Source organism: Heloderma suspectum, chromosome 8 (genome assembly GCF_057233095.1).
Source record: "Heloderma suspectum isolate Gila_16-S chromosome 8, 16-S_ref, whole genome shotgun sequence".
Taxonomy (NCBI): domain Eukaryota; kingdom Metazoa; phylum Chordata; class Lepidosauria; order Squamata; family Helodermatidae; genus Heloderma; species Heloderma suspectum.
Window position 1 is genome coordinate 20,265,060 of NC_139465.1, and position 27,828 is coordinate 20,292,887.

Consider the following 27,828-nt stretch of genomic DNA (forward strand, 5'->3'; position numbering starts at 1 on the left):
AATGAACCCAAAATCCTTTAACTGGAGATTAGAGTGGTGAACCTTAGACCTATGGCCACTCCTCAAATTCAGAGCCAGGACTATACTACGACTCAACAGAGTTGCCTTGGGACTGGAGAGCAGGAGGGAAACACACCCGGGCTTCTGCCATTAACCAGGGGGCCAATGGTCACTGGGAAGCTGCATCCGCTGGTTCCTAGGAATGACCTTGAGCCAAGGGGGAGACTAACCTGTCCCATTAGCCAGAGAAGGAGCAGCTACGAGATGCTCACTTCCCCATCCCTGCCAGAAAGAACACTTGACTCCAACTGATGGTTGTCCTGGGACTACAGAAGTAAGGGGAAATAACGCTCTGGCATGATCCGTTGGACAAAGGAACAATTGCTGTTCAAGCAAGTACACCAGCAAGGGAAGATCAACTTGGACCAAAGTGCACCTTGTTCTAGCCTTGAGGAACTGATCTCCCTTCCTTTTCCCTCCACTTCCCTTCCCTTGTACATCTTGTATTTTAAGGCTCCCTTGTAAGCCTGACACAAGGCATTTATCGTGCGCTCATCATTCCCTAATCACAGTTGTTTATGGGTTCTTTAGATGATGCCATGTCTCCCCAGTTTTTCGCTTCTGTGTCTAACCAGCACTTTTGGGGAGTTTTGTTTTTTTTTAGAGCAGGGAAAATGTAGCATTTAATTGTGAAAGTAAAAAAAGATCCAATTTCCTCTTGTGTATTTGTGCTATTCCACTATAGCACAGTGCCACCTAGAGGTTACGTAGTGGAAAAGCAGGAAAGGAAACACTCCTTGTGTAGTGCTCAGAGCTCAATTCTGTAACGAAACTGAAAGTAGACACAGCAGATTAACAGCCTCATTGAGAATTGTCTGAAAAGCAGGATAAAAATGCAGGAAATAAAGAAAATAAATACATCCATGTCATATGAGGCTGACCAATGTGTTTTTCTAGCCAACCACTCAACTGTCATACAAACATATTTTTAAGAACCTGAGAACACTGAAGCTAAGGAAAAGCTGCTTTATTTGAATTCAAGGTCTATAGAGGTGTACATGCTATAAAAGTACAGATTAGCACTGTTTTTTGCATTTAAAAGGCAACTTGTGATTCTAAACTTCCTTTTTTTCTTCTCCTTTTTAATCAAGGGTAGTAGCAAGAAGGAACGAGACTAACAAGGAGGATCAGGAATGGAAAGGGAGGCAAAAAATCTAGGGCTTGCACACACCCCTCCCCAAATGCACAGTGTGGTTGGTGGTGTACATAGTGCTGCATTTATGGTTTATTCCTCCCATACTGGATTTCAGCTTTGAGCTCCTTGGTGAGGTAGTTCGTGACCACACCTAGCAACTTCATCTGAAGGGTTGGACTCCCCATGACCAGGGCTGTGACCTGCGCCACGCCAATCCAGTCAAAATCCTGAAGAATAGCATAGGCGTCATTGTATAGCCGCTGCTGCTCCCTGGGAGATAATTCCAGGAGAATCTGAGGGACGGGTTTAAACTGTCCAGTGGACATCCTGGTGCCGACCAAGCCACCAACTGCCACCCCTAGAGAAGGAACACAAAGATGCCTTTTAGGAAGCACAGGATGATGCCAAGTTATACGGAGTCAGACCCTGGGTCCATCTAGCCCAGTATTGTTGACACTGGCTGGCAAAGGCTTATTCCAGGGTTTCCAGCAGGATTCTTTCCTAGCTCTACTAGGAGATGCTGGGGATTGAAGCTGGGACCTTCTGCCTGCAAAGCAGCAGCTCTACCACTGAGCCATGGCCTCTCAAACTGAATTTGCAGTGGAAATGAAAATGAACTGGATTTCCAGTGGAAATGAAAATCAACTGGATTTTCAGCGAAAATGAAAATGAACTGGTTCTTCAGTTAATTTTAAGCCACCCTGCTCTCAAAGTTTTATATGTAATGAACCATGTTTGGGGTTTGTGTTGAGGTAGGAGGAATCACTTGGTTGATAGAATGACAAGGAAAGGTGGGGGGAGAGAGGAGTGGAGGGTTTAGAAGAGGGTGGGCAGCTGGCAGCCTTCTGCTGATTATTATGCACCTTTAGGCTCATTTCAAAAGCTCTCTGGAAGTGATCAGTTCAGAACTCTAGGTGAGAGAGATCTGTCCCTCCCTGGGCAATCTGCTGGTCAGGCAAGAAAAGTGAGGAGGAGAGAGAAGAGGGTACTGGGGTGCGGGAGAGAAAAGGAGTGACCCCACCCATTTTTTACTCTGGTTCAATCCACTACTGGTACACAGTTCCTGACAGAGAACTCCTGAGGGAACGTAGCCCTCGACAGAAAAACAAACAAGGGTTAAGAACATAAGAACAGGAGAAGAGCCATGCTGGACCAGACCAAGGGTCTATCTTGTCCAGCATTCTGTTCACAGACTGGCTAAGCAGCTACCTCTGGGAAACCCACAACAGGGCATGAAAGCAATAGCACCCTTCTGCTTGTGTTCCCCAGCAACTTGTGTACTGCCGTGCAGGGATGTCAGAGAAATCTGCAACAGATTCAAATGAGTTTGGATTTCTATTACTCCAATCTGCAGATTGTTCAGCAGACCAGCTTTTTCCAAGTCACACAATTCTGCAGACTTGCAGACTGTTTTTTTTTACTTTTGGTGAGGGGAGGAATTTCCACTAGTGCACATTTGTGCAAGTGTGCATTAGGACTAATGCAAATTTGAACAAGGGGAACAAAATTCTGGCTAAAAAAAATCCGATTCCATCAATGAATGAACAATAGAATGAAAGATGCCTCACAATCTGTGAAACACAGAAGGCATGGATTTAGCAAAATCCTTACCACCTTGATACTGGAGGTAGTATTTTATTTATACTACTTGTATACCACTTGATATCCTAAGATCGTTAAGCAGTTTACATTAAAAATATATAAAATACAACATAAAAGCCAATATAACAGCATAAAACAATAAATACATTAAAACATCACATGAACAGTAAAACAGAGCAGTGAAATTGCAAGGCAAGAAATGCCTGAGAAGATAGATATGTCTTTGAGAGGTGTCTAAAGCTTTCCACAGTTTCTCAGGCCACATGTGGGAGAACATTCCAGAAGGTGGCTGCCACTACCGAGAAGGCCAGTATATAGTCATCATGACCTGTAGCCATTGATAGCCTTATCCTCCATGAATTTGGCCCTAATCCCCTTCGAAAGCTATCCAAATTGGTGGCCATCACACACCTCGAGAAGATGACACGTTCTTAGCACAATCACTCCAGGCTTCAGTTTACTGTGAATTTGTTTTCATCGTTCCTCACCTAAACACCCTCAGTTGTTCTTAGCCTGTTGAATTCAGATACCTGCACCTACAGAGTGCTGTTAATGCAGTCTTAGGGCACATCAGTTCGCTAAAGCTTTCATTTGGAAAGTGAGATATTTTTGAAAAGAGCCTTCCTTTTTACAAAGAAACACTTGGAGAGCAATCCTATGGCCCCTAGACAGCATCTGGGGGCCCATAGGATATTTTAGATTTGTGGATCCGAGGTCAGAGACATTGCTCCAACCTTGGACCCAGGAGTTTGAGCTCCCCGCCCCCTCCCCTCCAGCGTGGAGAGAACCACGCCAGCTGCCTCTCCAAGGCTAGGAACTCCACCTCCAGAATGCCCCCGCTAGACTGGCAAAAGAGCCCATCTAGTGAAAATGGAGAGTAGGAGGAGTGGCGGAGTTCAGAGGGTTATGAGCATCAAGGGCAGAAGCCATATGACTTACCTATGGCGATGCCTAAGGGGCCTCCCATCATGCCTCCAAGAAAAGCACCCATACCAGCCATAAGTACACCTTGTCCCGAATGCCTCAGGGGCCGGGCCACCTTCATGCCCCGCACTTCACACACACGGCCCAGAAGCTGCATCACATCTCTCACACTGATGGGCATCTTGCCTAGACTACACCTTTAAAGCTTGTGAAAGAGAAGACACCATATGTAAAAAGCCGCAAAACACACTCTGAGGGTCAGGGCCAGTCCCTACCATTGGGCACAGCGAGGGAGCTGCCTCAGGCTGCAGATTTCTGGGTCATTAAAGGGCAGCAAATTATTTATAGGAAGAGATAGGAAGCAGGACCATCCCTTCAGTTCAGCTGAGAGACCAGCATTTTTCTGGCTCCTCCTCTTTTTGAACTGTTTCTATTCCAGGAATAAGGCCAACAGTTTTACAGCATTACATCTGCATTGAAGCTGGTCGTTGTAAGAACCACATAACATTAAGAATTAGTGCTTGAGTCTTCTTGTTTTCCTTTTTCCCCTCCCAATCCCCCTTTTTTTTTCTTTTTTGTTGCGTCTTTTTAGATTGTAAAGCGGCAGGGACAGTCTTGCCATGTTTACATGGATCTGAAAGCCACTCTGAGCCTTTCCAGCTGAAGAGTAGGGTATACATGTTTTAAATAATGACAACAATTTTAGAAAAGGGTTCCCAAGAAACTTCCAAGTTCCAGTGGAGGCTCCGATGTCAGTGAGGCAGTGAACTCACTTTGGATTTCAGTCAGTCTGTGCCTTGGATAGCTCCTTTAGAATTCTGACTGGTTCTGACTGAAACCCGGAGCAGATTCACTGCCCCACTGACATCAGAGCCACCAGCCTCCACTGCCAAGTTCTCCAGAACAGTTTGAAAACCACTGCACTGATGACTAAAATTGTATTTACGTATAATTAAAATCAGGTGAAATTTCCTGTGTTGACTGAAGAGGCTAATCTGTAATCTGCGCAGTCAAATCCTACATGTTTTACTCAGAAGTAAGTCCCACTGTAGTAATTGAGATTTACTCGGATGCACGTGTACCTAGCCTCTATGAGTAAATTATGACAAAGTTCTGCTTATGTTCATGTGTGTTCTTGAGTTGCAAGAACTACCACCTGTTGTCACAATTGTGTGTGCCAGATCAGAATGTGCACACCTGGGGTTTCCTAAGTATCCTTACATCAGAACAAAATAGCCAATTCTATTGTTTGTTTTGATTGGAAGCTGAGATCTTTTTTCTCCCCCTCATAATTTGAAAAAGTAGTTTTGGAAGGCAAAACACACAATCTTTTGTGATTATCTTTTTCCACTGATGCAAAGAGAGAGAGAGAGAGAGAGAGAGAGAGGAAGTTGTGTCTTGTCTTATTTCCCCACCCCATCTATATCCTTATTTATTTGCTTTAGGCTTTCTTATCCCTGAGGAACTCCATTTCGTGTATTGTGGTGTCTTACAACATGATCCTGTGCAGGGTTACTCAGAAATAAGTCCAGCTGAGTTCACTGGAGCTTAAGGGTGAATGGGATTGCAACTTTAATGATTCATTAATGCCGCCTTTTCCAACCTGGTATTCTCCAGATGTGTCAGACTACAAATCCCATAATCCCCAGCAAACAGGGGGTTGTAGTCCAACACATCTGTAGGGTACCAGGTTGTTAGGTTGTACTAACAAAATTAGTTGCCTGCTTTTTCTCTTTGTTATGATAATAAACATTTGAAATTTTAAAAAGAACAATAATCAGAAAAGTAACACAACTCAACGAACCACGCATCCACCACCCTATTTTATATCCCTCTTCTACAGTAACACTGTTGTCTTTAAGAAATAAGAAATCTCACCCTGCCTCCTTTAACAGACAGCCCAACAAAATCCTATGTCTACTTCCTGCGAGTAAGCCCCACTGAACTCAAGTCTTCTAAGTAGACATGTATAGAATTGGGCTGCTGGGCAGATAATAACTAGGTCCACACATTTACCCAGGAGTAAGGCCCATTGACATATTTAGTATCGCATGGTAAGAGTAGACCAAGGAAACTCGGCAAACTCAGTGAACTATGGTTTAAGGCGCAATCCTATGCATATTTAGCTATGCTGGCTAGGGAATGCGGGAAGTTGTAGGGCTTTCTTTAGTCTAAACATGCGTAGGATCGTGCTTTTAAGGAATGATATCTAAGAGGTTTACCAGAGCACTTAGAATCATAGAATAGTAGGGTTGGAAGGGGCCTATAAGACCAAGTCCAACCCCCCACTTACCCAACAGTTCCTGTGTTTCAGCTGCTCTTTCCAGATGCAAGGCCTCTAAATGGAACACTTCAGGGAGATTGTCGCTTTGGCACTGGAGGCATGCAAGCAAAGAAATGACATCGTGGAAAACCTCACTTTCGGTCTTACCAAGGGTCGCTGTTCGTAGTTCATTCCTCCTCCAGACACTCCCACCCTGGCTTCCTATCTGCACCTCCATCCAAGGCAAAGTTGTCAGCTTTACATTCATGGCCCTCCATAGTCATTCCGTTATCTCTTTGCCCTAATATCAACATACCTCTCCTCTGTGTGTGACCCTTGCCCCTTTATCTCTGTCACCCTCATCAGACCAATGGGCTCCTCCTCTCCTCCCCTTCAACAGCCCTCTTATGTCTGGAACTCTCTCTCAGAAGCCTTATAACGCTTGTTTGTTTTTGTCAAGCTCTCCCTCCTATTCTGCCAAGCTTAACCTCTCCATCCCCAACCACCCCAGTGTCTAGTTTTACCCTGATTTTTGCGGTGCTTTTTTAAAAACATCAACATTGTGTAACATAGTTCAAGCCTCATTGCCATCTTCCTCCCTTCCCTCTCTCTGTTGCCTTTTTTACTGTAGGCACCCCAGGGAAGGGAGCTCAGCTGTCTTCTTGTTTGGTTCTCTGCAAATTGCCATGGCACATGGATGGCGCTGTATGATCTTTCATACTGAAGTACATAAACATTGTATACATAAATATAAGACTGCTAGGAGGTGTGTTTGTTTTGGTTTGAATATTGGTGCTAATCTCTTTCAAGAGGGGTGTCAAGACTTGTTTGGAGATGGCCGCTAAAGGTAATTTTGTTAGCTTTATCTTTTCTTCTTTTGCTGCTATGTTGATTTAGGCTAGGAATGTTATTGTGATGTCTCTTCAACAGCAATCCTATCTGTGTTTACTAAGAAGTAAGTCCCACTCTGGCCAATGAGGCTTACAGGGGTGACAAACCTTAGGCCCATGGGCCAGATCCAGCCCACCTGGGGTTCCAGTGTGGCCCTCCAGGATTCCCAGGTGGTGATGGCCCCTTCCCTTCACCTCACCACCTTTATAATAGGTTGAAATGCTTCTCCTAGGGCTAAGTTACTGGTGCTAAGAGCTTTTAAGTTAAAATATATTTGCTGTTTTTGTATTTTTGGCCCTGCCCATTTTGCTTTTGGTCCTGATCACAACTGGAATGCCCCGCTCCCCACGAGCGTCTCTGGTTCAACCAACAGGCTGAAAGCAGTTCAACACCCCTTCACTAAAAAGCATCTTTAAGCTTGTAGCCTTAATGTTGGAACTGCTGAGTGGATTGCTTAATGTGAACATGATGTTGATGTTATTAGTATGGGGTGTTACGTATTTTATACGCATTTAGATATCTCACATGCAGTAGGAAACTATAAGATTTTATCAACCTGATAGCAAAATCCCTCTTGAATGTCCAGAACCAGTTCAATGAAAGCTTCAGAGTCATTTCTGTGGGACTTTGTTTATGTAGAACCAACATGGGTTCACCATTGGTGGCACCCGGGAAGAAACTTATTTGACCAGCTCAGAAGATTTAATAGAGAATTAACAGGAGTCTACCCATATGATGAGATGGTAAATAAATGTCAAACCAGGCTTTTGCTATATCAATACCTCCAAGAATGGTTACAGAACAGGTTAGGAGGGGGGTTATGAATGAAAGCAAAGTATGAAGTAGGCTTATCTAGGCCGAACAAGGGAGTACCAGATTGCTATTCTGGGTTGCACTGTCACATCTGCTATGCTGTTTTGTGTCGTGCATTCTAGAAAAACAGAAGAGCCCTGAGAGGACAAGAGTTGGCAATCCCACAGAGGAATATGTAGGTTCCCATTTGTCACTGCTGCCTTAGGCCTCGCTTGTGCTCGACATGGCACAGGGGTGGGGAACATCCTGGCCTCTGGGTGCTTGTTGACTGAGTGATGGAAAAAAAGTGCTGGCACCTGCATGTTTTTCCATTTCATATACCCCAGCCAACCCCCCTACTCTCCCACTGGTAGGCCACACAAGGTTTATGTTTTGGGGTATGACAGCTGGGGAACGTAATTATTTCATTTATATCCCTCCTCTTTGCCCAAAAATGGTACTCAGGGTGGCTAACAAAATCCAGGTCAGCTTATATGCCAAAGGTCTGCCTGAATAAAAACATCTCTGCCTGCCTGTTGAAGGACAAGAGAAAAAAGGCCAACTTAGCCTCCCTCAGCAGGGAGCTCCAGAGCCTGGGAGCAGTTACTGAGAAAGCCCTCTCTTGCATGCCCAGCCAACGTGCCTCTGATGCCACTACCAAGAGGCGGGCCTCCTTGGGAAATCCTTAAAACCCAGGCAGGCTCGTATGGGAGGAGGTGGTCTTTCATGAGCCTGCCTGGGGCTTTGGGGGAGGCCCTTCTTTCAGTACCACTTCTGTTTACAATACTCACGCAATCAGTGCAAAGGGCTGTATTTGAACTCTCTTTCTCTCCACTTCCTGCTTATTCTACCCACGTGTGCTGGCTCTGATCATGCAGGGAAGAATGAGTCAGGAGTGTTTGGCCAGCAGTAACAATGAAATTAGAGGAGAGAGCTTGATGCGCATGAACAAAGGTGGCTGGGCTTCCCACTGACTTCAGCACTGCACAGTTGGTTGGAACTTTCTTGGGACTGGGCTTACTGCAGACTTATCCTGTGTGGGAGCCATTGCTCCAACTGGCTGACTAAGGAGATGCTGTTTAGTCCCTTGCAGGTCAGCATGGGAGGATGAGGAACAAATGCTCTGCACACCCTTCTCCTTTCTTGGGATGCTCAGGAGAGATCAACAGAGAATGTGCAAAAGTCACAGGGTGAGCCCTTCTCACGAGTTAGGTAGCTTGACCTTGTATCCCCAGATGTAGCCACAGAGCTGTGGTTCCTGGTGGGTGGGGAAGATGTAAACTGTGTGGAATTGAAATACAAAAAAATAAAAATACAGACAGTGATGATTAACTTAAGAGTTTCCATTTACAGAACATTGCTGGTTTCACATACATCCATGCAATGGTGAGCCAATTAATATATGTTGTGTGATTTTTTAAAAACACACACACACACACCCCCTTTATCCTTATTTAAACCAGAGGAAATAGAATTCAGTCTTGATGAAATGTTTCCCCACCAGTTTCTGAACATTGCCATTCCTGTTATCAGTTTTGCATCCATTTCTTCTTTTGTGCAGATACTGGCCTGTTAGTCCTATGAGGAATGCAGTGAGGCATTGCTGGCAAATGATAGTATCGATCTCATTGGAAGATGAGCCCTTCCTTGTGTGGTTCTCCTCAGCTCACCAAAGTTCCCATTGTTGTTAGTAGGGGCATTGGTAGGCCTGGGCCCACAGTCCTGAGTCTATTCCCCAAAGACCTAATTCTCAATTGCTGCCAATGGGAGGTTCAGTTCCCTTTTGTTTGCTGTTAGACATGGGCAGAGTGATGTATTCCCATGCTGTGTGTTTCAGTAGAAGAGTTGGGTTCTCTTGATGGCTCTAACATACTCCAGGTGGTTTGCTGTGATGGCTGGGAACTTATCCAGAATCCTGTCTGCTGATGTGGCTAAGGAAATGGAAGGGGTTTGTTTTCTAAAAAGCCTTTGTGTGCTCCTGCACAATACTATACATTACATCAGGGGTGGGCAGAAAGTAGATGTTTCTGACTTCAACTCCTAGCATTCCTGATCATTGGCCCTACTAGCGGGCAGTTCTAGAAGTTCAAGTCCAAAACATCTGGAGATCTACTTTCTACATCACATCACTCAATAGGTCAACTGGTCAGCTAGCCTATTTCATAATAAACTAAAGGCGCAAACCTGTGCATGTTTAGGCAGGAAAATCATACAACTCCCAGCATTCCCAAAATGCTGGGAGTTGTAGGACTTTTATTTTGTCTAAACATGCATAGGATTGCACCCTTAATCAGGAGCATAAGACATGGTGCTTCAAAAGATGCTGCCATCGACACTGGACAATGAAGAAGGCTTCTCCGTTGGGTTGTGGTCACTAATACACACTGAGCAATCTGAAGAACTGCTGTGGTCACTGCTACCCATGGACCTGGTTAAGTTGCACACAGAGGCTGCTCCCAGGTAGCGGTGGCTGGACTCAGGTAGCAAGTCAGCCCCACCTCCCACACCCTCCCCATCAGGGTTCATCACCTTGATGCTGATGCCAACAACCTGAATGTTTTCCCCTAACCCACGAGTCTAGGCTACTGAGTGTACAATAGCAGCCCTGTAATTAAGTCGGTTGCAGCAAAGGAGAGTGAGGTCTGCTTCACACACATGCATTAATTTCATGCTAGTGTCTGGCTGCCAACAGGTCCCCAAGGACTGAGACAAGAGTCTCTCCCAGCCCAGTTATCTACAGACTGCACCTTAGGCCTTCTGCATATTACACCCGCTCCCAGATCTAGAGCCAGGGCATACTCAACAGATCTCTCTCACGTATGACTTCCACTTGGGTGGACAGCTCGATAAAATGTCAACCCAGACTGTGGCTGCTGTAAAAAAGGCAAACTCCATGTCAGGCACAATTAGGAAAGGAACTGAGAATAAAACTGCCAATATCATACTGCCCTTACATGAATCTATGGTGTGACCACACTTGGAATACTGTGTACAGTTCTGCTCACCGCACTTAAAAAAGGACTTTATAGAGTTGGCAAAAGTGCAGAAAAGGGCAACTAAAATGATCAAGGGGCTGGAGCAACTTCCCTGTGAGGGAAGGGTAGAGCAGCTGGAATTGTTTAGCTTAGAAATGAAAAAGGCGAGTAAGGAGAGACATGATAGAGGTGTACAAAATTATGCATGTTGTGGAGAAAGTGGATAGGGAGACATTTTTCTCCCTCTTCTCTCATAATACTAGAACCCAATGGGGTCATCCCATGAAGCTGATTGATGGGAGATTCAGGACAGATAAAAGGAAGGATGTCACACAGTGCAGAATTAAACTATGGAATGAATTACCACTGAATGTAGTGATGGCTACCAATTTGGATGGCTTTAAAAGGGTGTTACACAAATTCCTGGAGGAGAAGGCTATCGATGGATACTAGTCCTGATGGCTATATGCTACCTCCAGTATTAGAGGCAGGATGCCTATGTACACCAGTTGCTGGGGAACATGGGTGGGAGGGTGCTGTTGCACTCATGTCCTGCTTGTGGATTCTCAGTTGACAGCTGGTTGGCCACTGTGTGAACAGAATGCTGGACTAGACAGACCCTTGGTCTGATGGGCTCTTCTTAGGTTCTCCCAATTGCTCTTCACTTTACAGACAAAACCACAATTACTGTTCTATAAACATACACGATGCATCAGCATTCCTCAACCTGACACCCTCCAGATACATTGGACTACACCTCCCAGAAGTCCCACCCAGCACAGCCACTGGCCATGCCAGCTGGGAATTATGGGAGTGGATCTCCAACACATCTCGAGGGCACCAGGTTGGTGAAGGCCGCTCTACAGATATAACCATCACACTGAAACTCAGGAATTAATTTATCTGAATTCAGGTATTAGGGAAAATACTTAAAACACACATCCGCAACCGTCTTGGCTCTGCACATTAAAGAAGGCAACCTGTGGCTTTAAAAGACCCCCCCCCCCCCGAAACAACACAATTTTTGAAAGGGCAAAAATCACTCATGTGACCAAATCTACACGTTATTACCCACTAACGCTGGGAAAAAGGAGCATCCTGAGAAGAAATAAGACTTGAGAAGAATTCATGACTAACGGGGAGAGGAAAGTTCTCCTCTGCTCCTGCAGCCATTTGACGAGAACTGAGTGGGGAAATGTGCAGCATTGCCTCTTGCCTCCAGTGCAGCTGGCAAAAAAATGAGGGGAAGGAACAATCTCTATGCCAGGGGTGCACAACCTTTTTGGTCCCAAGGGCTTTATCAGCTGACTGCTAGGGTGGCGGAGGCCTAACATACATATACATGCACATACCTCTCTCTCTCTCTCTCTCTCTCTCTCTCTCTCTCACTCACTCACACACACACACACACACACTTCTCTCACACTCACTCCAGCGGCACAGATCTTTCTTACATTTCTATACCATCTTTCTGGAAAAAACGATCAAGCTGTTCTTGCAGCAATGTTAAGGTACTGAAGCCCCTGCTGTGCCCCAGTTACCCCCACTATCCCAACATGATTACCCAAAAAAGAGGGGGGGAAAGCTCTAAGAACCCGATGTTTCCTCCTCCCCCATTTTTTTGCCCCAAATTCCCCAACATGATCCCCCCAAAAGAGGTAAAATGCTCTAGAAACACAACCCCTCCCATTTTGGGGGGCAATGACTGATGCTGGGGTTGGCCAGACAGAGCTTGTGGGGTTTCCTGCAACCTGCGGGCCACGCTTTTTGTACCTCTCTATGCCTTGCCCTGAGTTCTAGAAAGTTCCATTCTATAGCCTGCACAGTCACATAGTAACAGCAGAAATATTACAGAAAATCATTATCAGCAACACAAGCTAATCTGAATGAGAACCATTGAGCTATGAATAGGGGAGGGACAGTAAGAGGGTGGAGGTAAGCATCACACACTAAAATGTGTTAATGTGGCAACAAAGGGTGCTTCCTAGTACTACCAATTAAAATGCCTTGTGCAGCTATTCCATTCTTCCCTCCTTAATGGACTTTCTGCGCTAAGAAAAGAAAAAAAAAATGGAAGAAATGGTGGGAAAACACTATATAGAGCACTACATCCTCTGCCTGCCCCCCACCCCAAGTAAAATTCCACGAATGAGGCAAGGCTGTTGCAAACTAAAAGTCTCGTCTGGAAACACCCAGAGAGGAGATCTTTAATTCTGCAGCGGAGATTCTATAAACATTGAAGGCATATATAGTCTTTTTCCTTCACTACAAGGTCTTTGAGAGGAGCTCCAACTCTGAAACACCATGAAACAGCCACCCTTGCCACTGTGCCATCCATCTGCTTATAACGTGGCATCCAAAGTGCTGTTGACATTGTATTGTTTTCATGTGTTGGTTTGTTGTTTGAAACTGATGATTGTTAGCCACTCTGGGAACCCTTTTAGAGTGGAAGAGTGGAGTATAAATATAAGTAAATAAAACAAGCAAATCCAAAGCTAAGACATGGGCAGCTCATCAACCTAGCTGTTGCATTAGGTTAAGCCAGAACCCTGCTGTCATCTTACCTGCTCACAAAGATGTTTAAAAATAATATTTCACAATACAAGAGGTAGGCAAGTTTAGGTAATTTGACCAGCTTAATTCCAAGTGGTTTCTAATGTACCAATGATTACACAGAGAAATATTTCAAGTATTGTGCAAGAGATGTCCTTCACCATTCATAGGTTATGATTGTGACAATTCCAAATTGTGTTAGCGCAATGTTTGCTCTTTGCTGTATTTTCTTATGAATGTTTATATATTCTATTGCCTTATTCGTCTGTGTATAAACTTTTCCATTTCTTCAGCAACGTTTGTAGTTTTTGTTCTGACTCTTTTTAAATATTACAGATGGTTCTGCAGGACACAACAAAATATTTCATACGTAGTGCAATTATCTACACCTAATGCAACGTCAACCAGTGGCAGCAGCCCAGCGTTATCCAGTTAGAAAGTCAGATGGACCAGACCCATCCACTCACCAGCTAACACAGGACCATTCTGTACCATGTACTTGCTGGTCCCAGGAGCCACTAATGCAGCATTTCCTAACCTGTTGTCCTCCAGATGCGTTGAACTACAACTCCCATAATTTATGGCTAGGATGGCCAATTGCAGTCCAACACATCTGGAGGGTGCCAGGTTAGGGAAGGCTGCACTAGCATTTGGGTCTCAGCCAACGCAATTCTTTACATGAGCCTATCTTCACTGTCATCAGTAAAGGCAAGGGCTGGTCCTGAGATGCCGGCAGCTACTGGAGCAGCAAAGAAAGATACTGAGGCACTGATAATAGGACAAAATGGGGAAACTGAGGGCAGAGGCTCATCAAAAAAGTTGGAGATGATCTTCTGAGCTCTCTCAGGCATTTGGCAGCATATAAGGAGTTTTTAATCAGGTCTTGGGTTGTCTTTGGCTTATCATTTAAAAATTGTTTTTAGATATCTGTTGTCTGTGCACTATTTGTTTCTATGTTCTTACATAATTTTTTGGTGCTTTGTATACTGTATTTTAATGGTTTTTCACCCAGAGAGCTTCAGCTATGGGGTGGTATAGAAATGTAATGAATGAATGAATGAAAATGAATGATATGGGCCTCTAATTGAGAAACAGGGGCATGGAAGTGAAATTATACATGGCCACATTCTTGTAACTACTGTAAAATCAATTATCCTGACAGAGTTAAAATAGTATTCACTGTAAACATATTACCAAAAGAAAAGAAAAAAAGTGTGTGTGCGGGTTCCACTCAAACAAACACACCCAAATCCACACTGGAATCTAGTTTCCATACTGAATTTCCGCTTTGAGCTCATTGGCGACGTAGTTCGTCAGCATGCCTAGCAACCTCTCTTGAATGGCTGCATTTCCCATGACCAGAGCTATGAGCTGCGCCGTGTCGGTCCAGTCTAAGTGGCTAATGATGGCACAGGCGTTCTCATAAAGCCGCCGCTGCTCCACGGGAGGCAATTCCAGAATTATCTGCGGGACGGGCTTGAACTGTCCAGCGGTCATCCAGGCGCCAAGCAAGCCACCAACAGCGCCCCCTAAAGAAAGCAACAGAGGGATGCATGTTAGCCCAGCTGGCGCACAAAAGCCGCCCAGCAGAAGCTGGCCATTATTTACAGATGGAGGGATTCTGCTCTGCGCACCTTCTGAAGTGGAGGAAGAGCAGAGGACTTGCAACAGGGGTGGGGAGCCTCCGGCCTGTGGGGCAGATCTGGCCCATTTGAGGTGCCAATCCAGCCCTCTGGGGTTCCCTGGATGGCCCCGCCCCGTTCCCCAAGCTCTGCCCCCTTTTCCAAGACCGCTGACTGTTTGGTGGTTTTCTGGCTTCTGTGCTGCTTTTCCTGTGTGTGACCACCAAGCGAGCACTAGAGGACCAGACTGGGACCCGCCAGGCTGAGATGCAACACCCCCGCTATGAGCAAGACTCACTTACCTACGGCTATGCCAGGTGGGCCACCCATCAAGCCTCCGACAAAGGCAGTGGCACCCACCACAAGCGCCCCTCGTCCAGAATGCTTGAAGGCGGCCTTCATCTTCCGCTCTTCAGACACATGGCACAGGAGCCGCATCACGTCATTCATGCTGATGGGCATCTTGCCTTGCGCACACCTGGAGGAGTTTGAAAAGAGAGAATCCCTGAACACCAGAGGAGGCTCTATATTTGGGGCAACCGGGGAAGTGACCCCCTGCCTGTCCCTCACCCAGTTGCAGCAGAGAGATCATCATACGACCAGGTACATTTGCTCCACTGTCTGCTTCCAAGTGCTACACATGGTCTTCTCTCATCCTCATCCTGCAGTCTCAGTAGAACATTAAGCATCAGCCCTGATCTCTGCCTCACCAGCCCCGATGGGCACTAGCCGCCACTGCTGAATACAGGGCTACTGAATCTCTTTCAACCCGAGGGGCGAATCCAGTTTTGGAGAAGCTCTGGGGGAGCCGCAGGTACTCCGGTGCGGAACGGATGCTAAAGGCTAAATGGGATGGGGCCAAAGAAGCGGGGCCAAAAGACCAAAATTGTCAGCAACTAAGCTTTAGAAGGGACATGTCAACCTCTTAGAATGGGGAAAACAACATGCAAAAGCCAGGAAGCTATCAAATGATTGGCATTCAAGGCAAAGGGGAAGCCAGGAAGCAAAAGGGGGAAGCCAGGAAGCCATCAAATGATTGGCATTCAAGGGAAAGGGGAAGGAGGCGTGGCCATCTGGGGAATGCAAAAGGCTGGATTCAGACAGGTACACTGGACTTGGCCCATGGGCCTCAGGTTCTGCACTCCTGCCTTAACAGATCTCTCTCTCTCTCTCTCTCTCTCAATCTCTCTCTCACACACACACACACAGAGTGCATGCAGCTGCTTCCTATCTTACAGTTTTCAGGTGCTCATGTGCGCACACACTCACACTCCTAATCATGCCTGTATCTATTATTACTTGTATATACATGTTAGCTGTAGTGCTATTTAGGAAGGGCCAGGCAAGCAGTCAGTCTCCCCACAAACCATATGTTTTAGACTCCTGAGGTGGAAGTCAGCTCACTAGTTCTGCTCACCAAGGTGTCTGGGTTGAACTTCAGACAGCAGATAGGGGCTTACATGATTTAATGCAAAACAGTTCCTGCCCTATAGAAAACTAGCATGTCAGGAAGAAACAGGGTGGATTTATTTAAATTACTGATTTAAATTAGCAAGAATAAAATCACTGGTTTAAATCAAGTTTCTCACTGAAACATTTTCATTTGTTTCCTGAACAATGTTACAAATCTAACCACTGTCATGTTAATTTAGAACTAAATAGAGTATTAGTTACACTGTTTTGTTCTTGCAAGCAGACTTTGCATCTCTTGCGTCACTGTATATATTTTGCGTGCCTTTCTTTGTTACCTATAGAGGGAATGTCTTGAAAATATTCCCATATAGGGCCTTTCTTATGACCAGAACCATGACAATTTGAAGTTCACAGCACAATCCTATACATAGCTCCCCAGAAGCAAGTTTCACTGAGTTCAGTTGAGACTTATTCCCATAATTAAGTGGGTATAGGATTGTAGCCTTAGTAATGTTGCCTTCTCTTTTTCTTTCCAGTGTTGCTCCTTTATGTTTCACCCTGCCTTGCCCTCACAAAAAACAAAGTAGCAAACAGGTCAAAGCAAGGTTTGATAGTTACTGTGCAGAAAAAAAAATTCCAATGAAATTTTTTTAGAAATCCTTTAATTTTTTTTTAATAAAGCATCAATTTTTATCCACCTGCTATCTTGTCTTTCTGTCTTAACTAACATTTCTGCCTTGCTTAGCCCAACTCCATGACCACATAAGCACAGAACAACAATTTTATCTAGCCTGTGTCTTTGCACATGTGACTTTAGTCAGAGAAACTGAAAGCCCAGAACGTTCAAGAAGCAAGAGCTGTTAGTTAGGCTGGACAGAGCCATTTTCATGAGATGAAAAACTGAAATTAATGCCCATGCTTGATTGGCAGGTATCTTCATTTTTATAAGACTGTAAGCGTAGGTTTAGCATGTTTATGATGAGATTTAATTGTAGGTATGGTATTTTTAAAGTTAGAGGGAGTACTTTATTTATGATGTACTTTAAAAAAAATGAAACAATTTAAAGATTTTTTTAAAAAATCATCCATTTTCAGCCATCCTAGAACAATTCTGCTAGACTTCTGTTTGCCAGAATTTGTTAGTTTAAATGGAAAAGCATTCAATCTGCTCGGCTCCCACCTACAATCTGAACTAGTACAGCCTTGGCATAGGTCTACTGCCATAACTATTGTTCTAAGGGTGCAATCCTATTCATGTTTAGACAGGAAGAAGTCCTGCAACTTTTTGTTGGGGAGCTGAAGAACTTTTTTTCTGTCTAAACATGCATAGGATTGTGCCCTAAAAGAGTTTAATGGCCTATGAACTAGGCAGGTGAAGGACACAAAACTCTTTCCTTATTTTTTTTTAAGGGGGCGCAACTGTGCCATGTGATGATCTTGTGTATATAAAAAGTAAACACAATATATTATGTACTTTGCTTTTTTGCAGTGGTGTGAATGCAATCAATCATGTTTCCGTTATGTAGGTAGAAGCTGTAGGGAAGGAAGCCTGAGTAGACTTGGGTCTGTAGATGGCGGAGAGGGGAAATGACAAAAATCGCTTCTACATAGGGATGGACAAAAGTCCCTTACCTGGTCCCGCAGCTTGCTTCGCGGTGGGGGGGAGGCGCTCCGTCCCTCCCCCCCAAATTCTGGGCGGGGTGGGAGGAGCCCCATCCTTCCCCACCAAAATTCTGGCCGAGGGGAGGCACCCCGTCCCTCCGGCCGCGAATCTTGTCTCCTGCCGGGATGCAAATGGCAGCGGCCATAGCCGCTGCCGTTTGCGTCCCTGCAGTCAGCCGTGATAGGCTACGTAAATGTTTACATAGCCTATCACAGCTGGGGGGGGGGAAAGAAGCGCGTACACAAATGGCAGCGCCCATGGGCGCCGCCATTTGCGTACACGCTTCCCCCCCCCCAAGTCAGCCATGATAGGCTACGTAAACATTTACATAGCCTATCACGGTGTTTTTTTTAAAATCTAGCCGTGATAGGCTACGTAAATCTTTACGTAGCCTATCACGTTTGTTGTTGTTGTTGTTGTTTTACTTGGAAATGGCGGTGGCGGCAGCCGGTCGGAAGACCGGCTGCCGCTGCCGCTGAACCGCCGCCGGAAACCACCGCTGCCAGGGACATTCGACAAAGGTAACTCCCATCCCGGGGGGGGTGTGGCGGACCGTTTCTCCACCAATTTCGGGGGGCCGAATGCGTTGGCATTCGGCCTCCCGGAGATTCGTGGAGAAATTCTCCGACATCCCTACTTCTACAAAGCTGGATGCATTTCAAGGGAGGCTCCCACTGTCACCAAGAAAACAACATTTCACCTCCCCACTGCATGGTCTCCTGGCTGCTATTCACAAATGGCAGCATTAATGGCACTTATGCCAGAGGTGCAGAACCTCTTTCAACCTGAGGGCCAAATTCCATTTCAGATGAGCTTTTGGAGGCCACATTCCAGTGGTGGGTGGGGCCAAAGGCAAAACAGGCAGGGCTAAAATACCAGTATATTCCAGCTTAAAGCTCTTACAACAAACGAAGCCTCGGGACAGGCATTTCAACCTTTTAGAATGGGGAAAGAAACAAGCAAAAGGAAAGAAACAAGCAAAAGCATTTCAACCTTTGGTGGGGGGGGGGGGCGGAACAAGCAAAAGGTGGGAAACTACCAAATGATCAGAAGTTGAGGGGGAAGGGTCTGGCCATCTGGGGAATGAACCCCGGAGGGGCAGATTTGGCTCCAGGGCCTGAGATTCTGCACCCCTGGCATATAGGATTACACTGTAAATCACACTTCTCAAGAAACTGGTCTCCTGTCTGGTGAGATCATTAATTTGGATGAATCAGAAGGTACACCTTTGGGACCCAATCTACCGGAGTAATTGTGGAGAATCCCAGAGGCCTGGACCTTAGGAGTGCCAAATTTGGGCCTGAGGGTCTCCACCCCTGATTTATGCAATTCAGCCCTAAGTCAGGAAACACGTGGCCCTCCACAAGCTGTTGGACTGCAATTCCCATCATCCTTTGCCATCAGCTATGCTGGCTAGAATGGATGAGAGCTGAAGTCCAACCACTTCCGGAAGGCCACATTTTTCCTACCCCTGCCCTAAGATACCACCTACATAGCGTTTCATGCCCTGTAGCTGCCCCTTCAGATGCAAAACCTCAAAAAGCAACAAACAACCATTACATTTATATTCCATCTTTTTTCTTCAGAACTCACGGCAGCGTATGTTGGCTGCCCGAGCAATCTTCTGTCCAGACACTCAGACAGCCTGGCCTTGCCCAGCTCCAGCGAAACTGCTGCATCACGTGCCTTCAGTTCATGCCTTAGCCCGGAGATCACTGTGCCAGTACAGGACACACATAAAAGCTGAAAGTCAAGCTGTCCGGGCCATGTATCATATGTCACTTTCTGTTACATACACACACACACACACACACACACACACTGCTGCTCATCCTTTAGATGCTTTTCCAAACATGCTTAGAATCAATTTCCCCTATTCCCAGACATGTGGGAAACAGTTGTGGTTACTCAGTGGTGAGGGAAAGACACTCTTCACATGCTCAGACATGCTTGATGATTACTACTTCCTGTTCTCTAGGCATTTCTTCCTTGGATCGAAGACAGATTCTAATACCAGGTGGTTTCTGACTCAACTTTAGCCCTGATTCGATCTCAGAAGTAATGCCATGCTATCGGCGAGATGATCTCACATCAGCAGTCCATGTAACTGCCGCTCAAACCAGTATTTTCAGCAGGGGTAGGAAACCTGTGGCCTTCCAGATGTTGTTAGATACCAACTGGCCATACTGGCTGGGGCTCATGGGAGTTGGAATCCAACATCTGGTGAGCCACATGTCACAAAACCTGATTTAGGGTAAAATAATTTCACTTTTTGCCTTATACATTTGTGGCTAGTTTTTGTTTTTTAAAGTAGCCTTCTCAACTCGCTGGACTCCAGATGTTTTGAACTGCCTCTCCCAGCATTCCTGACCATCGGCCATGCTGGCTGGAAGGCCAGTATCTGAAGGGCCCCTGGTTGGGGAAGGCTACTGAACCCAAGAAGAGCCACACTGGATCAGACCAAGGGACTATCTAGTCCAGCATTCTGTTCACATAGTGGCCAACCAGCTGCCCACGGGAAACCCACAAGCAGGAGATGAGTGCAACAGCACCCTCCCACCCATGTTCCCCAGCAACTGGTGCACATAGGCATACTGCCCCTGATACTGGAGGTAGCATACTGCCGTCAGGACTAGTAGCCATTGATAGCCTTCTCCTCCATGAATTTCTCTAATGCCCTCTTAAAGACATCCAAATTGGTGGCCATCACTACATCTTGTGCTAGCAATTTCCATAGTTTAACTAGTGTAATAGGATGCTGCTATTACTACTCTTATTATTATTATCTACTCCCACATCCTTCTGAGGCTTCGTGTTGATGACTGGCATGTTAGAAGACTGAGGGCACAATCTTATGCACATTTAAACAGAAAGAAGTCCTACAACTCCCAGCATTCCCCAGCCAGCAGTGCTGGGAGTTGTGGGATTTTTTTTCTGTCTAAACATACATATTTTATTTATTTATTTAATTAATTGGATTAGCCGCCCATCTGGCCAGCTACCCTAGCCACTCTAGGCAGCTTAAAATACAAACAACACAAAATACAATATAATCAACTAAACAAAACATTGCTCTAAAAAAAAACCCTAAACCCACCCCAAATGCCCACCTAAACAGCCAGATTTTCAAAGCCCGGTGGAAGCTCATCAAAGAGGGGGCATGGCAGAGGTCACTAGGGAGGGAATTCCACAAAGTGGGGGCCATCACAGAAAAGGCCCTCTCCCTAGTCCTCACCAGCCTAGCTGTCCTGGCTGATGGGACAGACAGAAGGCCATCCAAGGCTGATTTTGTTAAGCGGCCTGTCCGGTGTTTCTGGAGGCGCTCTTTAAGATAGACTGGGCCAGAACCGTATAGGGTTTTAAAGGTCAATTCCAACACCTTGAATTGTGCCTGGAAAACAACTAGTAACCACCGTAACTCCTTCAGCTCTGGAGTGATGTGATCGTGCCAACAGCTGCCTTTAATCAGGCGGGCCGCTGCATTCTGCACCAGCTTCAGCTTCCAAACTGTCTTCAAGGGTGACCCCACATAGAACACATTACAGTAGCCTAGGCGAGACGAGACCAGGGCATGAAATACTGATGGGCACAGATGGTTACGGAGGTAGGGGCGCAGCCGCCATATCAGATGAGGTTGGTACAGCGCCGCCTGGCTCATGGCCGACACCTGAGCTTCCATGGACAGCTGGGAATCTCAAATGACCCCCAGGCTGCAGATCTGGTACTTCAGGGGCAACCGCACCCCACTGAACACCAGGTCAACCTCCCCCAACCCCCCTTGTCTCCCACCAAAAGTACTTCGGTTTTGTCAGGGTTCAGTTTCAGCTTAGTCCTTCCCATCCAGCCACTCACCGACTCCAGACACTTGGACAGGGTTTCTACAGCCACCCTTGGTGAGGATTTAAATGAGAGGTAGAGTTGCATGTCATCCGCATATTGGTAACACTGCATCCCAGACCTCCTGATGATGGCCCCCAGCGGCTTCACATAGATGTTAAATAACATCAGGGACAGAATAAAACCTTGTGGCACCCCGCAAGTGAGCAGCCAAGGGTCTGAAGTCTCCTCCCCCAGAGCTACCATCTGGTACCTGCCAGAGAGGAAGGAACGGAACCAACGTAATACGGTGGCCCCTATGCCCAACCCCCCCAGGCAGTCCAGGGGGATACCGCGGCTGACAGTATCAAAAGCCACTGAGAGATTGAGGAGAACAAGGAAGGGGCATTTGCCCTATCCAAAGCCCTCCTCATATCATCCACCAAGGCCATTTCTGTCCCATGCCCAGGCCTGAAGCCCGATTGAAATGGGCAGCACCCCTACTAACTCAGCATTGCAAACAATTATTTGAGGGCCAGTCCCTGAGCTCCTTATCTGTGTTATAAACTGCTTTTATCCACCTCACTCCATTTCACCTCCGGGCCTTTGATGGCACCATAAACCACAAGTATGTCCTTAAGAAAAGAAGGTAATGCAATGCTTTGTTAGCTTCTCTGCCTGGTAGAAGCTCGCTGGGGGAAGGCACGGGAGGCTCAGTGGCCGGTCACATGACTGACACGCAGCCGGTCCCAAGTTCAGTTTCCAGCATCTCCAGTCAAAAAGAATCTCCTACCCAAGACCTTGGCAACGCCTGTGCCTTACAGAGTGAACAGGCCTGAGCTGGATGGACCTACAGTCTGGGCCTGACTCTGTGGGAGGCAGGTTCCTGTATCTGAATACTCCTAAGCAGGTTTATCTGGAAGCACTCAGTTTAACGGGCCCCTGCTTCTAGGTGAGCATGCACAGGGTTGCAGCCTCGAGTTCCAGCCCTCACAGGGCTGGCCCTGCCATTAGGCAGAGGGAGGCTGTTGCCTCATGATGAGACAGATGCGGCTGTTTGGCATCAGGGCAGCAGAAGTAAAATCCGTTTCATTTCTGTAGTTGGTGCTACAATTTGAGCAAGTTCCCGGTGCGAAATTGCACATGCAGAGAGCATTAGTTTTTCTTCTCTTTTCTAATCAGGGCTGGCAAGCAGATTTGTGGCCACCTGAAGCCCCAACCCCCCCCCGCCCCTCCCCCGAACGTCGATTACACCCTAAATCTAAAATTACCTAGCTGCAGCACTGGCCGCCCCCTCCGGGAGTGGAGCGTCTCTGTCCCCAACAGCAGCCCTCTCCCCGGCGCGGCGGGGAAGGCCTTCGGAGGCCGGCCTCAGCCTCGCGAGGTCCGAGGTCTGCCTCGGGGCTGCGCATCCCTCCCAGGAGCCGGCCGTCGCAGCTCCCGCTGCCTGCCTTTCTGCCTCGGGGCGGGGCTTGCGCGCACAAGTCTCAGCTCGCCCAGCCGGATAGGCCGCTGCCGCGGTCACGCCCGGAGGCTCCGATCGCGCCGGCGCCGCCGCAGCAGCCAGGTGCGCTCGGTGGGCTGAGAGGAGACGCGTCAGTGGGGAGCCGAGAGGGGCGGGTCTCGGTCGCTTCCCTGCCCGGCAGCGGCCGAAATCCGGGCTGGAGGGGACGGAGCGGGAGCGCACAGCTCCTGGCGTTTGGTCCGACAACGCTCGCGCTTTGCAGCGTCAGGCGAGCTGCTGGGCCACTAGCCCGAGCTGAAAAAGGCGTCTCCCGGGGATATGTTTCCGGACAGGCCACCTGCGCCGTTAACAGCTGCGTCACAGGCAGAAGTTCTGCAGGTGAAGTTTTCTGGCTGCACCCAGCATGTCTGCTGTGTTGTTAAAAGGAGCGGGCAGGCTCTTCCTGGAGACGTTGGGGACATCTACGGAGAAACATTACTCTTCCCCCCACACCTCTTTTTAGGGGGCTTTGAAATGCTTGGGGTTGCCACGTTTTGTTTTTTGTCTAGGAAGGTTCCCGTGCCCTTAACACCCGGCAGAAAATCCTCAAGGGAGATATTCCCAATTTATGCAGCAGTGAGAAAACCTTCGCTTTACTAAGATCATATGGAGAGCCCCCCTGCTGGATCAGGCCAAAGGTCTGCCTAGTTCAGCACCCTCTTTCCAGCCAAGATTTCTCCTGTTTGGGCATCTCCAAAAAGGTGCCGGAGCTAAATTAATCCTGGAGATTCCCCCTCCCCCGCTATCTTACACAATACCAAACTGTTATAATCTCCAGGATTGCTTTCAATGATGTCCTGGAGATAAACACTGATTTCTGGAAACTTCAGGCCAATCCTGCAAGGAGCAGGGTTGGGCAACAAGGGTGGTGGAAGAGACATGGCAATCTTACCTTCGTCTGACAGCTGGACACAGCTGCAGCTCCCTCCACAATCGCCTGCACCCTATGGCCCAGTTTTAAATGTTGAGTTATGTACTCACTGAACGTTTATACCGCCCTTCAGTAGTGTCTCCAGAGCAGTTTACAAGAATGAAAGTAAGAAGTATTATTCGAAAATAAACTATGTGAAAGGCCTGGCATAATAAAGTGAGTCTTCTCCTGGCAGATGTGTTTTGAGATACAAGGCTACCTGAAGAATAGTGTCTTGCTTCTCATATACATGCATGCATACACACACACACACACACAGTCCTGTGTTTTTAAGGAATTGCTTTCAGTCCTAGGGCAGAATTCCATTTTGGAGACTCCCGGGCAGCCTTCCCCAACCTGGTGCCCTCTAAATATTTTGGACTACAAGGCTAGGGCATACCGAGAGTTTTAGTCCAATACAGCTGGAGGGTACCAGACTGGGGAAAGATGCTCTTGGGGGCTACCTTCCAGCGGGGGGTGGCGGCAAAAATACCCACATATTTTAGTTTAAAGCTCTTATTGCCAGTAAGAAAGACACAGAAGGACAATAATAAAAACAGTAATCCCAGCCTTTCAGAATGGGAAAAAAGCGGCACAAAAGGTCCCAAGTTCAGTTTCCAGAGAAGCCACTAAACTATCCATGGTGTTGTGAAGGGGGTTGGGGGCTGGAAGGGGCATGGTCAACTGGGGAACCTCCGAGAGTCAGATTGGACCCCCAAGAGGGCTGGATTTGGCCAACAGTCCAGAGGTTCCCCACCCGTTTTAAGTGATGCAAAGCAGGGAGAAGTTCAACAGCTGCATCGTCATCTTACCCCTGCGGCCCCATGCAGGAGCAAACTACCTCCATGTAAGCTAGCCTGGGGTGGGGGGTGCACACTGCTTTTGACCTAGGCACCACTACCAAAGGGGGTGGTGGTGGAAATAGCAGCCACCCCAACCAGTTCTTAACTGGCCCTTCAATAAAAGCATTTTGAATTCATTGGATCATGGACTGGGCTACCCAAGGCCTCTCGAGTTCTAAACCCCTGGTCAGCACTTGGGTTTGCTTTCCTACTTTAGGGATGGGGAAAGGGGTGAAGAAGGCTGAGCCTACCACCCTCCTGTAAGCTGCCAGGAAGTTACACTGCTGCACACAGTTCCCTCTGCCCTTCTAACAGCTAGGTTGGCCACTTGTGGCCCAGGAAGCTAGTGCCCAGGCTCTAAGATTGCCAACAAATGGCCTGGCCATCTCTTATGCCTTCGACAGCTAGCTCAGAAGTCAGCTAGTGAGGTTTTTCAGAACACAGGAGATAAAGATCATCCCCCACCAACATCTGCAGATCATTAAACTATTAGAGAAAGAGCTAGTTAAAAAAGAAAAGTGGGCAACCCTACCCCATGGCACTTCCTATAGTAATGCTCATCTCTGGCTTTGACTTAGGGTTGCCACGCGTCCAGTTTAACAGAGGACAGTCCTCTATTTGAAGGAGGACTGTGCTCCTTTCAAGTTCTGTTTAAAGATACAGAACCGTAAGAAGAGTGCAGGGGCCCTGAAGCTGCCTGTCAAGTTAGCACCTGGACAGCGAACACACAGCTCATAGTCTTCCCCACATGGTGAGGTATATTGCATTACTATTTAAATTATAGTCTATATAATTATTTGCATCTATATGGAAACTGATGTTCTCTTTCTTGGTGATGCAATTCCTCTTTTGGGGCGACGCATAAGTGGCCACTTTATTTCTACTACTGCAGCCTTCTCAACTCCACCTGTTTGGAACATTGCTGCCAAAATCATTCCTCTCTCATAGATCTGAGTACATGACACCCCTGCTTAAATCTCTGTGCTGGCTTCCTCTCCATTCCTGGATCCTGCATAAACGTATCTTTACTTTCAAAAACTTCCATGACCTCCCCACTACTGCACCCTGATCTTAGCACATCCCCTGCCTTTGTTCATCTACCTCTTCTACCCTCAGCTCTCCAGAGATTCCTCTTCCCTGAAAAACTTGGCCCTTTCTTCTTTACTACCCTTTATGTCTGAAATGGCCCCAAGAATGCCTCCACGAGGCCACCTCCTACTTCCTTCAGATCCCTCTTCAAAAACACACTTTATCTGTGGGCATATTCCACTTTAAGTATGTACAACTGAAATAAATGTACATTCTATCCCTACTTAGTCCTGACTTCATCTCCCTGCTTTCCTCTCTTTTCCTCTCATGTTGAATCATAGAATCATAGAATAGTAGGGTTGGAAGGGGCCTACAAGGCCATCGAGTCCAACCCCCTGCTCAATGCAGGAATCCAAGTCAGAGCATCCTTGACAGATGGCTGTCCAGCCAGCCTCATCCTGAATGCCTCCAGTGTGGGAGAGCCCATTACCTCCCTAGGTAATTCGTTCCATTGTCATATTGCTCTGTCAGGAAGTTTTTCCTGATGTTCAGCCAGAATCTGGCTTCCTGTAATTTGAGCCCATTATTCCATGTCCTGCACTCTGGGATGATAGAGAACAGATCCTGGCCTTCCTCTCTGTGACAACCTTTCAAGTATTTGAAGAGCACCATCGTATCTCCCCTCGGTCTTCTCTTCTCAAGGCTAAACATGCCCAGTTCTTTCAGTCTTTCTTCATAGGACTTTGTTTCCAGTCCCCTGATCAACTTTGTTGCCCTCCTCTGAACCCTCTCCATTTTGTCTGCATCCTTCTTAAAATATGGTGCCCAGAACTGGACACAGTACTCCAGATAAGACCGAACCAGTGCTGAGTAGAGGGGAACTAGTACTTCCCAGGATTTGGAAGCTATGCCTCTATTAATGCAGCCCAAAAGAGTATTTGCCTTTTTTGCAGCCACATCACATTGTTCGCTCATATTCAGCTTGTGATTGACAACAATTCCAAGATCCTTCTCGCTTGTAGTATTGTTGACCCACGTATCCCTTATCTTGTAACTGTGCATTTGGTATCTTTTTCCTAGGTGCAGAACTTGGTATTTATCCCTATTAAATGTCATTCTGTTGTTTTCTGCCTAGCACTCCAGTCTATCAAGATCACGTTGAATTTTGTTTCTGTCTTCCAAAGTATTAGCTATCCCACCCAATTTTGTGTCATCTGCAAATCTGATCAGCATTCCCTGCACCTCCTCCTCCAAGTCATTAATAAAAACGTTGAAGAGCACTGGACCCAGGACTGAGCCCTGTGGTACCCCACTTGTTACTTCTCCCCAGTTTGAGAAGATCCCATTGATAAGCACTCTTTGAGTCCGATTCTGTAGCCAACTGTGGATCCACCGGATTGTTTCATCTAGCCCACTTTGAGCTAGTTTGCTCATCAGGATATCATGGGCCACTTTGTTGAAAGCTTTGCTGAAGTCAAGGTATATTATGTCTACAGCATTCCCACGGTCCACAGGGGAGGTTACTTGATCAAAAAATGAGATCAGATTCATCTGGCACATTTGTTCTTGGCAAATCCATGTTGGCTTCGAGTAATCATTGCATGGTTTTCAAGGTGCTTACAGATGGATTGCTTTATAATCTGCTCCAGAATTTTCCCAGGTATTGATGTCAGACTGACTGGTCTGTAGTTCCCAGGTTCCTCCTTTTTACCCTTTTTGAAGACAGGGACAACGTCAGCTCTCCTCCAGCCATCTGGCACTTCCCGTCCTCCACGATTTCTCAAAGAAAATAGACAGTGGTTCTGAGAGTTCTTCTGCCAGTTCCTTTATTACT

The 27,828-nt window shown here is 46.7% G+C and overlaps 2 protein-coding genes across 8 annotated transcripts in view; both read right to left on the reverse strand.

Annotated features, from left to right (window-relative positions):
• Positions 1 to 1,008: 1,008 nt before the first annotated feature.
• Positions 1,009 to 8,948, reverse strand: LOC146338903 (protein C19orf12 homolog). Of its 6 annotated transcripts, none has more exons than XM_084813065.1 (4): positions 8,459 to 8,948; positions 6,015 to 6,096; positions 3,737 to 3,926; positions 1,009 to 1,553 (listed from the first exon to the last, which is right to left on the reverse strand). In XM_084813065.1, exons 3-4 carry the CDS (start codon positions 3,900 to 3,902, stop codon positions 1,279 to 1,281), a joined length of 441 nt encoding a protein of 146 aa, XP_084669191.1. In that variant the 5' UTR covers positions 3,903 to 3,926; positions 6,015 to 6,096; positions 8,459 to 8,948; the 3' UTR covers positions 1,009 to 1,278. The 6 variants fall into 6 exon arrangements, with proteins under 6 accessions (XP_084669191.1, XP_084669190.1, XP_084669189.1 ...); XM_084813064.1 differs by lacking the exon at positions 8,459 to 8,948 and adding an exon at positions 6,301 to 6,397; XM_084813063.1 differs by lacking the exons at positions 6,015 to 6,096; positions 8,459 to 8,948 and adding an exon at positions 6,153 to 6,287.
• Positions 8,949 to 8,997: 49 nt separating this feature from the next.
• Positions 8,998 to 27,828, reverse strand: part of LOC146338904 (protein C19orf12 homolog) — a 64,287-nt gene continuing 45,456 nt past the window's right edge. Inside the window, exons 1-3 of one of the 2 annotated variants that reach the window (XM_084813068.1) lie at positions 22,981 to 23,169; positions 15,120 to 15,295; positions 8,998 to 14,724 (exon numbers count right to left, since the gene is read on the reverse strand). In XM_084813068.1, the coding sequence (XP_084669194.1) occupies positions 14,459 to 14,724; positions 15,120 to 15,279 (426 nt within the window). In that variant the 5' untranslated portion in view covers positions 15,280 to 15,295; positions 22,981 to 23,169 and the 3' untranslated portion in view covers positions 8,998 to 14,458. Of the gene's footprint in view, positions 14,725 to 15,119; positions 15,296 to 22,980; positions 23,170 to 27,828 lie in introns of those variants that run through there. The other variant, XM_084813069.1, reaches the window with a different exon arrangement.

Excerpts from the sequence above, each read along its gene's own strand:
- LOC146338903 (XM_084813061.1), bottom strand. The coding sequence starts at position 6,252 with ATGAATGTAAAGCTGACAACTTTGCCTTGGATGGAGGTGCAGATAGGA. Across the intron at positions 1,554-6,014 it reads TGAAACACAGGAACTGTTGG|GGGTGGCAGTTGGTGGCTTG; the intron begins GTAAGTGGGGGG and ends TTCCTTCTCTAG.